The sequence below is a fragment of the Sander lucioperca genome, chromosome 2 (assembly GCF_008315115.2).
Source record: "Sander lucioperca isolate FBNREF2018 chromosome 2, SLUC_FBN_1.2, whole genome shotgun sequence".
NCBI classification, from domain to species: Eukaryota; Metazoa; Chordata; class Actinopteri; order Perciformes; family Percidae; genus Sander; species Sander lucioperca.
The window spans coordinates 26,276,127-26,288,797 of record NC_050174.1 but is presented as its reverse complement, the minus strand read 5'-3'; the positions used below and the strand labels follow the sequence as shown (position 1 = coordinate 26,288,797).

The 12,671-nt window shown below is 40.9% G+C and overlaps 1 protein-coding gene across 1 annotated transcript in view; it reads right to left on the bottom strand.

Annotated features, from left to right (window-relative positions):
• The window catches only part of galnt9 (polypeptide N-acetylgalactosaminyltransferase 9), a 115,910-nt gene that overhangs the window by 66,716 nt on the left and 36,523 nt on the right, over positions 1-12,671 (bottom strand). The window contains exon 4 of the mRNA XM_031300525.2: positions 844-1,018. Coding sequence (XP_031156385.1) covers positions 844-1,018 — 175 coding nt within the window. The remainder of the gene's footprint in view (positions 1-843; positions 1,019-12,671) is intronic.

The window sequence follows — 12,671 nt, the reverse complement described above, 5'->3', positions numbered from 1 at the left end:
CCCTGGTATCTAGTTAGCCAATAGAGGCTGAACTGCATCTAGGGACACTGTAAACAATGTATAAGTGGAACATATCTCTCATATTTCCTCCCTCCTCTTCTTCCTTCATCGCTCCATGTCCCTCTCCTGCATCCCAGGCAGCTTCCCAGGGAACAAAAGCTACACACCGTCTTCAAACACTGACAGCATGACAGGCTCAGATTAGGTGCCAATTACATCTATTTGAGTGACTTGTTTGCTGCTAAACTTAAGCAGCAGGCAGACATTGGACTGAGACCCCCAGAAGTAATTTCATATCGTAAAATAAGCCCAGAGCCTGCAGGTAAAATGATGTCGAAATGCTCAACATTTTGTGCTATCTCTTTAATTACACTCACTCACGCCTTCAACACTGTTTGGCTCTCTCTCTCTTGTCATAATTCTCTGGACAGGTAGTGTCATTTAAATTGGGCTGTCCTTTTATTCAGCTCTAACCAAAGCCATTTACTCACAATTTAAAGAGGAGATGCAAGAGAGGAAAGCTTATTATATATTATTATAATAATATATACAACAATATAGCTATATTATAATATTTAGCACCTTTATCTATCTATCGTATTAACGATAAACCCTTACTAATAATAAGGGTAAATGTGGTGAAACGTGCTGTCTCAGTTAGAATTGACCTGCCACTATATGAAACTGCTTGGCGCAGACTAAACTGCATATTTCAATAATAATGATAATCTTACATGACATGCTTCTGTACTGCTAACATGAAAAGCAAACCACAAAGACAGAGGTGAGAAAGGACAGAGAAACAGCTGAGACCTTCTCATGTTAAACATGACCTTTTCTTACCAGCCAGTGTTAAACTCGACGTGGGCATCAAAGAAGCCGACGACAGGAGCTGTGGCCGCGTTCCAGCCGTGTATTCTGGCTCGGATCAGGCCCTCCCGCTTGCTGTTCCTCACGATCTTTACCAGGCCTGGGTAGCGTTTGTTCACATACTGGTCCAAGTTGTATTTCAGCTCCACTGAAAGAGAGCAAATTAGAGAAAATATATCAGATGACAGTGTGAGGACATTAACCGTGAAGGTGTAGCAAATGATAATGTGTTTCCAAGATGGTTTTGGTTTAACTTGCCTTGAGTCTTTAAGTTAGGACTTTAGTAAAAATGAGTGTTATTAGCTACTTAGCTGAGCCCCGTCACATGTTTCTTTAACCAAATCCAAAGCCTCCAGACCCACACGACACGTCTTCGGTATTCAACACGTGGAGAAATAGAAAATGAGACAAGCAGCTAGTCTATGGTTTGGAGGTATAGGAACATCAATACCTAGCTTAAAGTGCTCATATTATGCTCATTTTCAGGTTCATAATTGTATTTAGAGGTTGTACCAGAATAGGTTTACGTGGTTTAATTTTCAAAAAACACCATATTTTTGTTGTACTGCACATTGCTGCAGCTCCTCTTTTCACCCTGTGTGTTGAGCTCTCTGTTTTAGCTACAGAGTGAGACCTCTCACTTCTAGCCAGTCAGAAGCAGAGTATGAGGGCATGCCCTGACAGTAGGTAAGGACTACTAGCCAGTCAGAAGCAGAGTGTGAGGGCGTGCCCTGACAGTAGCTAGGTAAGGACTACTAGCCAGTCAGAAGCAGAGTGTGAGGGCGTGCCCTGACAGTACCTAGGTAAGGACTACTAGCCAATTAGAAGAAGAGTATGAGGGCGTGCCCTGACAGTACCTAGGTAAGGACTACTAGCCAATCAGAAGCAGAGTATGAGGGCGTGCCCTGACAGTACCTAGGTAAGGACTACTAGCCAATCAGAAGAAGAGTATGAGGGCGTGCCCTGACAGTACCTAGGTAAGGACTACTAGCCAGTCAGAAGCAGAGTATGAGGGCGTGCCCTGACAGTACCTAGGTAAGGACTACTAGCCAATCAGAAGAAGAGTATGAGGGCGTGCCCTGACAGTACCTAGGTAAGGACTACTAGCCAGTCAGAAGCAGAGTATGAGGGCGTGCCCTGACAGTACCTAGGTAAGGACTACTAGCCAATCAGAAGCAGAGTATGAGGGTGTGCCCTGACAGCACCTAGGTAAGGACTACTAGCCAATCAGAAGCAGAGTATGAGGGCGTGCCCTGACAGTACCTAGGTAAGGACTACTAGCCAATCAGAAGCAGAGTATGAGGGCGTGCCACTCTAGCAGCTAGGTGAGCATTATAACGTGTGTTCCAAAGTGACCACGTTTGTCTCTGAAGTAAAGGCTGGACTACAATAGAGCTGTTTGGAGCAGTTTGTGAACAGTGTTTTCTGTTGGAGATGGTAAGTCCCTTTGGGGTGGACTTTGGGCTTTTTCACTTTGTAAACCTATAACATGCACAAAAAGATATATAACACAATAAAGGAAAGGGAAAAAGCCAAAAAGCAGAATATGAGCACTTTAATGTTAGCCCCGCTTAATGCACACAGCACTCAGTAGTCTTGCAGAAAGCCACACCCTCCAATTCTGATTTCTGGATGTAGGTTTAAAAGTGCCTAACGGCCAGCTAAGTTATGTCGACACAAAATGTAATTAAGACAATTTGGGAGTTACATTTCTCCTCTTTTTGGAAGGGGCTAGTCACCAGCCCACACCTCCTCCCCCTGTGTTAAGCTAACGGTGGTTATGAATTGTGCAAGAGCTGCGCGTGCAGAATGAAGAGCACAAAACCGCTAACTAAGATGCTACAGACAATACCTGAATGTAAATATTCTCAATATCAATTTTCTAACCTCTCTGATATATTTTGCCATGCTTGACAGTTTTTACTCAAATCTTCGTATAATCGCAGAGTAGCGACTTAGAGACAACTTTTACATGCCCACCATTCCCATAGTAAATTGGTGCAGCCATAACGTCTACCTGCTGTCAATGCCACAATCACGTGTTGTGGAGGTCAGACTATTTGGGTCAATATGGTAAGACAGCAAACAAACTGAACCCCCACAATGTTGTTGAAACTTATTAGTAACTGTAATGTCCCTTTACAGTACTCATTACAGCAAATAGTAATCACATTACTCTAACGCATTATTAAGTAATGCATAAGTGCCCAACACTGATGGTAGGCCTAAACTGTTTTTAGCGACCCATTACTGCTTTATAAAAGGATATCAAACTGATGAGAAAGGTAACAGATCTACCGAGCACTCATGTATTTTTTGCTGAAAACAGTTTTGATCTTTTGCAAATTAGATGTGTTTATAACTCATACATTGTATCAAATCCAACTAAATCAATGAAAAGCAGCTTTCATTTCATTATGCCAACAGAGACAATCTTTAAGGTTAAACAGGTTGCTGTACAGTGTGACTACTGTATCTAATGCATTCCACTACTGACGTCTTTATTCCAGCTGTATCATAACATCTCTCCTCCTCTGCTCGCTCAGACAAGTTTGGCTGTCATGACTGAAAAAAAAGTTTTCCGGATAAACAGCCAGTTGCACAAATTGCTGTCTGGGTTTCATTGGAGGATAGATGGCTGTTTGAGCTTCTCCTCTGGGTTACTGCTGAGCGTTCCACTTTCTAAGGGAGAGATTAATAGGGACGCTTGTGGCACACCGTCTCTGAACAGCATCCACACCTAGCTTCTGACTGTGGCTCGCAACATAAATTAGTCAGTGAAAGTAGAAAAATGGCAGTCTAATCCCGTCTGTGTGACTGAGGAGAGGCAGTGAGTGGAGGGATTGTCAGGAGTCTTTTTATAGCTGAAGGTCTTAACTTAAGAGTGGTAGCTGCTGCAGGGAGCGAGGGTGAATTTGGAAGCAGTGACCCTGAAGCAGTCAGGCATTAGCATTTGACACCAAATTAAAGCAACCACTGATGGAAACTTTCTCCATTTCTGTCTCTCCACCTGTGGATGGGTTGTTTTCTTTTTCAATGGTACTTTTGTGTTTAACATGAACAAATGGGCAGCAGGGTGGCTCGAGTAGTTTAACACTCTATCAGAATGAAAGTAGGTAGCAGATTTGAAACTGCCGGGCAGCTGGCTGCAGCATTTCTGTGTGGACATGTTCCCATCGTGTCTGTGTTTTTTCTCCCACTGTTCAAAGACATGCTGCCTGTATATGTAGTTGAATGTGTCTGTCTAATATTACTGGTGAAAAGTAAAGCTTGCATATTGATGCATCAGTATCAAGAATCTAATGATGTGACATATGATAATATAGCAGTCAAAGGGGGCATCTTTTTTGTGGAACAATTACTTTTACTTTTGATACTCTAAGTACATTGTGCTGATACATTTGCAGCACACTGAAATTTTGTTAGGTTCTAGTAAGTACTCCACTACTCTACTAATATGAAGTGATGATTTTAGAGCATTTCATATTTAGGTACTGAGATAATGTTCTTTTATTCAAAGTAAACCTGGTGTTGGGTGACCTCTTCCACCCACAATAAGTTACAAATCAAAAGAAAAGCAAAAATATAACAAAAAAACAAATATATAGTGTCCTAAATGATGGATGTTCCACCCAGAGAGAGCTGGACTCATCAAAGCTAGACATTTCCTCTTTCATCTCTTTGGTATAAAGCACCTCATAGCAGTGGGTACAAATGAGCACGCTGTTAGCATTTAGTACTAATGTCACGTAAGATCGTTTAGGAGTTATGCGGTTCAACTTTACTGCATTCCCATTTGGATCAGTCAATGATAGAAGCTGCATTGTGCCTCTTTGAAGGTCCAGAGACCTTTGCAGTTTAGTTCTGTTTGCACTGTTGAAGGTTTTGAACATGAGAAATGCTGAGGAAAGCCTATAGTGCTGAAAGACGTCTGTTTCCTTCTGCTGCTGTGCATCAATAAAAGTGTTACATACGTAATTGCAAGTGCTGACAACTTTGTTTGCTAATTTTTTGATTTTAGGGTTGGCACCCATTATACTCTATATCAGAGATCTTCAACAGGGGGTCCCGGACCCCAAGGGGGTCCTCAGTGTTGCTGCAGGGGGGCCACCAAATTATTTTTCAATAGTTAAAAAAAAAAACAAAAAAAAAACAGACATTTTATTATATATATATATATATATATATAATAAAATGTCTGAAAATATACATTAACATGAATCCAACATATTATTTGTAAAGATAAATCTTTTTTTTTTTATTTACACAACATTGATGATAGGCTTACATTGATAGATAAGGTAGCCATCTACAGATACAGTTTAGCTTAAATATTCACTGTACCACATTTTAACATTTTAACAACATAAAACATGATGTATAAATACATGAATGTGTCAATTATTATTTTAATAACTTAGTATTGTATGCAACTTAAAGAGGCATGTGTAAAGGCTCTAGGCCACCCTGTGTGTTATTGTAGGCCCAGTTTAATATGCAACTCAATTTTATACAATATATGTAGTAGGGGGTCCCTGCTCCGTCAAGAGGTCCTTGGCCTAAAAAACGTTGAAGACCCCTGCTCTATACCATTATACAATATAAATATGAGCTGTGCACGCCAGTTCTTTTGTTTGAGGTTTTGAACCTACGCAATGGGTCTCCTTCATCATCGGCCTACCCTGCAGCTACAATATGTTAAAAGCTATTAGAGAGTAATAATTACTGGGCTTTGCTGGGAAGGAGAAAAGTTATGGGCCTCCCTCTGATCCTAGCAAATAAAATATTGGACTACATCCATGGGAGGAGAGTTATGGAGCAGGGAATACATTGTAAAGGACTAGCAGTGAAACATAGCTGAGGATAAATAACTATCCATCATACTATGAATTTAAAATGAATGCTTAGTAGACGCGAGGAGCACCATTCATTCCTCTGGCGACATGGGAGATTATGGAAGCCACTGTGTTAGGGATAAATAGTAGAGAGGTATTGAACATGCTCTTGGTTATTTAAACTGTGGTAAGGCCCTAGAGTTCACTTACATGCTGCAAAGCCTGAATTATATCCTCCCACATACTGACTCCTACAGGCTCACTAACTAGCAGTATACCTGTATTCGGTCCAGCAGGATCAGCTTCAAAACATGTGTTTACAAAAATCATATTTTTCTAACGGAGGATTTATGGATTCGTCTCAGACACTGATAAGGAACCAGGTCTGAAATTGATTGTGTTCATCAATCACAAGCAGACTAGTGAAGTTACCTAATGGGTAAACTGTCTCACGGCAAGTAATGTGATATTCATTCAATATTCAAAAACATTGTAGCCAAAAGTAAAATGATACTCCTCATCCTGGCATAACATCCACATGCTGTGCGACAGTATAAGCCCTTCACTATGAGTGGGGAACATTTTGGCAGTAGTCCTGTGCATTGCGGGAATAATCTGTGCAGTGGCATATCAGCAAAATGGAGGTTATCCACCACTCACACATTTATTGGAAACAGCACGATACCTACTCTTAACAATGTCACATCCACTTCATTTACAATTCTGCTCCGGCAATAATACGCTTGATTTTTCTCTGAATCACTGACAGATGAAAACAACCATCAGGGATACACTCTCTAAACTGAAAGGCATTATTTTCCTCTGCTCTCTCTTTTCATCACTCCTCCTCAATGTTTTTACTATATTAATTCTAATGCTAGTTGATTGTGTTACCTGTGCTATAGATGTAGACATACTGTGCACTGATATGTGACTGCTAGCGTCAACAAAACTGAGCAAAATTGGACCAAATGAAGATCAGTATATCGTAAATAGAAACTAAATTGTTTCTTGCAAGTGTCACAATGTGTCAGACAAATTTCTGCAGTGTGTTAATGAGCAAATCCTCCAATCTTTAATCAGATTTAGCCTATGCAATGTTTAAAGTAGTTCAGCTCCACTTGAAATTATTAATGCAAGCTGTACTTAACTGGTCCTTAGTTTATATCCTGTTTTCATTATATGAATCATTAAGTTATCAATTTGATGGAGGTATTTGCTGGAATTGAATCCTGTAGGGCTCATTAAGCATTTTCTTGCTGCTAACATGGCAAACAACAATGACATTGGAGTTGTCCTGCCACACACACACACACACACACACACACACACACACACACACACACACACACACACACACACACACAGCTCATCACTGGAATGTGACTTTAGTTCTGAACGCTGGAACCAGTGCTGTGAATAAACCTCTCAGCCACCAATAAATGTCAGCGGCTTTCCCAGCTAGGAAAATGTGTCACGGCAACAAGGCAAACATGCCTCCCATGCTTGATTTATTATGCCAGGAGTGAGCGTGGCTGTAGCTCCACTCATCTTACAGAGCCTTGTTTAAATGAGAGGGGACAGACAGAGCCATCCAGAAAAGGTTACGCAGTCCAGCCTGCATGTTAATTGTCTAATGTCACAGCAGACAGGCTCCCAGGAAACAGCTCACACTTCTGCACAAATCATCATCACCGTTGGTAAACATACAGTAAGAGCCGCCGACGGATGTGTCGACTCCCAGACACTGACCTGATTTGACCTAATATTAAACATGCACGGCTGGACCCCGACAACATCAACACCTAGTAGTCATGTACCGTGATGTCAGTGATGAGTTGAGCGTCCTGTTTTTGCTCGCTGCTGTTTTGGACACCGCTTGTACTTCAGTTTCAATTTGTTACTTCCTCTGGCTGGAGACAACTTTATCTTAACAGCTCTGATGAGTTTCCATGCCTGAGGTGTTATTGTAGCAAATTTGGTGAATCTCCAGGGTTTAATTAGTGTGAATGGGCTGCCAACTTTGTGGTTTAAATATCAGGATATCAGACAGCCATGTTATTTGCTGATGAAGGTGGTCACTCATAGTCAAAAACTCCATTCAAAGCAGGAAAAACTTGCATTTAAATTAGGGCTGTCAAACGATTAGAAAAGTTAAATCGCGATTAATCGCTGAATTTCTATAGTTAATTGCGATTAATCGCATATTTTATGACATGATTAAAATTCTATTATTTTGCATTTCAGAACAGTTTTTAAGTACATATTAACAATCCAAAGCAATTTTTACCAGTGTATGCAATGAATGCAAAGAAATTTACTTTATGAACTTGATTTTAAGATTTGTAATTATTTATTTACTGTGTGTAATAATGACAGCATTATTCCTCCAAGTACCTAACTAAAAAACTAAAAATCCCTATCCTTACTACAGTCAATATAGTGTTTAGTAACTCCTAAATAATGTTGATTCCTCACTGACGTCCAGTGATCACCGGTTAATGAGACAGCGTTTGCAGCACCTTGCAGCAGTTCCAGTTTGGCTGCTTTCTCCGTGTCATACAGGCTGTGTATCCGTGAAAACTACTGTCCCCCTCGACGCAACGAGACAGGTCAGAACACGGCAACCGTAGTACGTCTTTAAGACCCGAGTCCTCTACGATGCTGACAAGTCTGCAGTTAGTTGCCACCCGTTTCGCAAGAGCTGCAGTAATTTTTTGGGATTTGGTTTCATCCACAGGTCGGCAAGTAGCACTCTCCAGCATGCTAGCAGGTAGCATCACGTTAACTGTACTACTATGCTTAGCTCCGTAGGTGGTAGCTCAAGCTTGACGTGCTTCGTGATATTTTAATTCGGCTTCACACAACATGCATATGGCTTTCGAGTTGTCTACGAGCCGTCCGGGAGTTTTGGAAAATAAAAAGCTCCATTCAGGATTTCATTGCTGCTGTCTTTCTCCATCATGCTGCAGCCTGCAGCAGCAGGATGTGTTAGGAGGAAGTGGCAGCTTGATGATAAGTAACGGTGCTGCAAAGGGTCAAAATAGTAGCCTGTTAGGCATGATGCGAAGCCAAGTGAAGTGTAAAATAAATTAATAAATGCCGGCATGCGATTAAAAAAAATGTATCGCATCGCGTCATCCCTTAATCGCATCGCGATTAACGTGTTAATGCTGACAGCCCTAATTTAAATGTGAATATTCTTGCATTGCTTATTTATTCATTGTTCAGTTGTGCTTTTCTCTTTTTGTAAATGCTTAAACTGGCATTCAATGATTTTTTTGACACTTGGAGGCAATGCAACAAATACAACACTGACTTTATTATTATTATAATCAGGGAGGCGCTACAGAGGCCTGTACTATGAATCAAGATCAACATGTCCTGGATTTCTTTCAGTTCCCCGGCTTCACTAACCCTAACAACCGTGGTCCACATAAGCTGTGTCACGACGGTGGTTATCAACTAGTTCAATCAACCCAGGGTTTCCCAATCCAGCGGCGCGCGTTCACATAAATGAGGCGGTGTTTGCACAGCATGACCAATCACAAACATCTACCAGAGCCACAGATTTTATATAAGAAGAGCAAACTATAATTCTACATAAATATGAAGAACACAGACAGGGTTTTGCAGGCAAAACACAATACAGTCGCTGCTTCCTAAAACAAGAAGGAAAGCTGGCAAAAAAATAGCCGACGCTGTAAATGCGTAAATCACAACGCTTATCAATATCTTCCCCATCAGTCAGGACCAAGATCTGATCATAATTACACTTGTGCTTTCCATAAACTGCTGTTGCTTTAGCCTGTTATTTCAGTTGCAACCCTGGCAGTGGGAAGCAATCGTGAGAGCAAATAAAATATATAAAAACATAATTCAAACCGATGCGCGCATTGGCAACACACGGCTCAAGATGCAGATAGCCTTTATGTAATTCCCTCCCATTAAAATCTATATCTTTCATAAAAATACCCATCAGGGAACATTAACGGGGTTGTCGGTCTCTAAATGTTTTAAAGCAGCCATATTATGCTCATTTTCAGGTTCATAATTGTATTTTAAGGTTGTACCAGAATAGGTTTACATGGTTTAATTTTCTAAAAACACCATATTTTTGTTGTACTGCGCCGCTCTCTCTCACTGCTGCAGATCCTCTTTTCACCTGGTCTCTGTTTTAGCTACAGAGTGAGACCTCTTTTCTTCTTCTTCTTCTGTACTATCTTTGATTGCACTTGCACATGCCCAGTAGCTCAGATGTAGATCATGTCAGCTAGCTAGCTCCATAGACAGTAAAAGAAAGGCTGTTTCTACAACTTCGGTCAGTTACAAGGCAGGATTAGCTGGGAGACTTCTAAATGAGGGCGCACATGTAAGTAGTTCTTTTGTAGATTATGGTGAACTTGTGTGTGTTGTAGCAGTGCTTTGCTATTGAGAACGAGGTAGCATGCTAGCGTTAGCGTTAGCTTTAGCGTTAGCATGCTAATGCTAACGCTACGGGCTAATGGTTGCGGTTAGCCTGCTCGTTTTGGCTTGTGATGTCACAAGCCGTGCCGATTTAGACCAGCTCACCCAGAGACTGAAGGCAGGACACATTCAGAAACCGTATCTCACTCTAAACACCATGGATGGATTTTTTTCAAAGTTTGTATGTGTGTGGAAGCACCAGAGACACAACATAACACCCCAAATCCCAGAAAAAGTGATTTTTTTCATAATATGGGCACTTTAACTTTTATTAGAACCTCCCTCTCTCTCTCTCTCTCTCTCTCTCTGTCTCTCTGTCTCTCTGTCTCCCTCTCTCTCTCTCTCTCTCTCTCTCTCTCTGTCTCTCTCTCTCTCTCTCTCTGTCTCTCTCTCTCTCTCTCTCTCTGTCTCTCTCTCTCTCTCTCTCTCTCTCTCCTCTCTCTCTCTCTCTCTCTCTCTCTCTCTCTCTCTCTCTCTCTCTCTCTCTCTCTCTCTCTCTCTCTCTCTCTCTCTCTCTCTCTCTCTCTCTCTCCCTCTCTCTCTCTCTCTCTCTCTCTCTCTCTCTCTCTCTCTCCATCTCTCTGTCTCTCTCTCTCTCTCTCTCTCTCTCTCCATCTCTCCGCGCACCGAGCTCTACCTGATCTTCTAAGAACGGTGACGCCGTTATCAATCGAGTATTGATTGGTCAGTAGGCGGTGCTTTAACACCGGTTGATCTCTAATCTCCAACATAACCTGCTCCCGACCAGGTTAGGTGTTCAGCATAAGTTACTACGGCGATTGAACCCGGTAACAACTGATCTACCGTCGTGGTACAGAAAACCCTGGGTTGAACCTGAAGTTACCTCGGTAACGCCAAATCTTGCTTCGTAGTACAGGCCTCAGGTGCATCAGAACAAGGACTAACAGATTCAAGAACAGTTTCTTCCCAAAAGCCATAACCACTCTGAACTCAAACATGCACTGACTTCACAGTCTTACCCCCGGACTCTCTTCTACCAACCTACTGTGCAATATTTAATACTTTTGATAATATTGACAATTCTGTGCAATTTCATTACTGTGCAATACCATTACTTCACACTGCATTTCACACTGTACATAAAACCATATCTATCTTTATATTTTTATATTTTGTATATATGTATATAGCTCTCAGAACTGTGTACCTTACCCCCCCCCCTTTTTCTTTTGCACTAATTTCATATTGACACTGGAAAGGAGTTGCTTTTAATCTCGTTGTACATGTGTATAATGACAATAAAATGCATTCTATTCTATTATCAGCTTATGAAGTTGATATGGTGAAGCGGTTGGAAATGACACAGATGAGAGTGGTGAGAGTGAATCAAAACAGTAACGTTGTGGGCCAACACCTAAAACATTGGGCCTCATTCACCAAACATTCTTAAGAACAAATGTTCAAACCCCACTTACGCAGTTTACACGAAGATCCTGGCATTCACCAATGTTTTCTTATTTGGGATTTGTTCTTAGGTAAGAACAGAATCGCACACTCGAGAGCACTCACAAGTAGCTATACCGTTTTTGTCCGTTCTAATTTAAAATGTAACATTTCTCTCCATTTTGTAACTAATTCTTTTCATTATTTTACACATAATTATACGTTTGTTTGTTTTAATAAATACATACTACTGCTCATTTGTAAAGCACTTTGAATTGCCATTGTGTATGAATTGTGCTAGGCCTATATAAATAAACTTGCCTTGCTTTGCTTTCAATTCACATCAATTATGTTTTGATGTTGGAACCCTGCCATCCAATAATAAGTGATTGATCAGGCTATTTATACGCCAAGAGTATCTTCTATGTTTTGAAATAAAAAAAATTGCCTCAGATTTCCGATCAAACCATTTCTTTTTTACTTCATCAGTTCTGCGCCCTTCTCCGGATACAGTGTTCACTGCATGAGTAATTGCATTCCATCATTGACATATATAAAATGGACCAACAGATCCCGTGTCTCTGGACAGAGACCAGTGAAGGATATTATAAGCACTTTTCCGGTGATGGCTGAGCGTTACTGAGCAGCCTCCAACTGAGCTTGAAGACGTAGATGTGACGTGAGCAACCTGTCTGAAAGTTGGAAGTCTTCTGGTAGCTGTGCCAAGAGAAATCTCAATCATTCCCAATCTAGCAGAGACGGAGAGCGTAGGTATATGTAAGGAGATAACATAGACACAGGCTAATTATTGATCACTAAAATGATAGTTAACATTAGTAATTAAACTTAAACAGCTAATGTGAGTCGAAACTGCCTGCGAGCTTCTCCTGTACTATACGGTAATTCCTCTACTATGCTACTATATACAGTAAGTCACGTTGTTATGACACAATCCTTAGCCTATTTTAATAAAAAGTCTGCTACAGAGCCATAACGTGAGGTACAAGGTAATGGAGCCTTTTATACATTGTCGTGTTTCTTTAGAAATAAACAATGGACAAATAGAGTCTTTAAACTCTTCAGATGTAAAGTTAT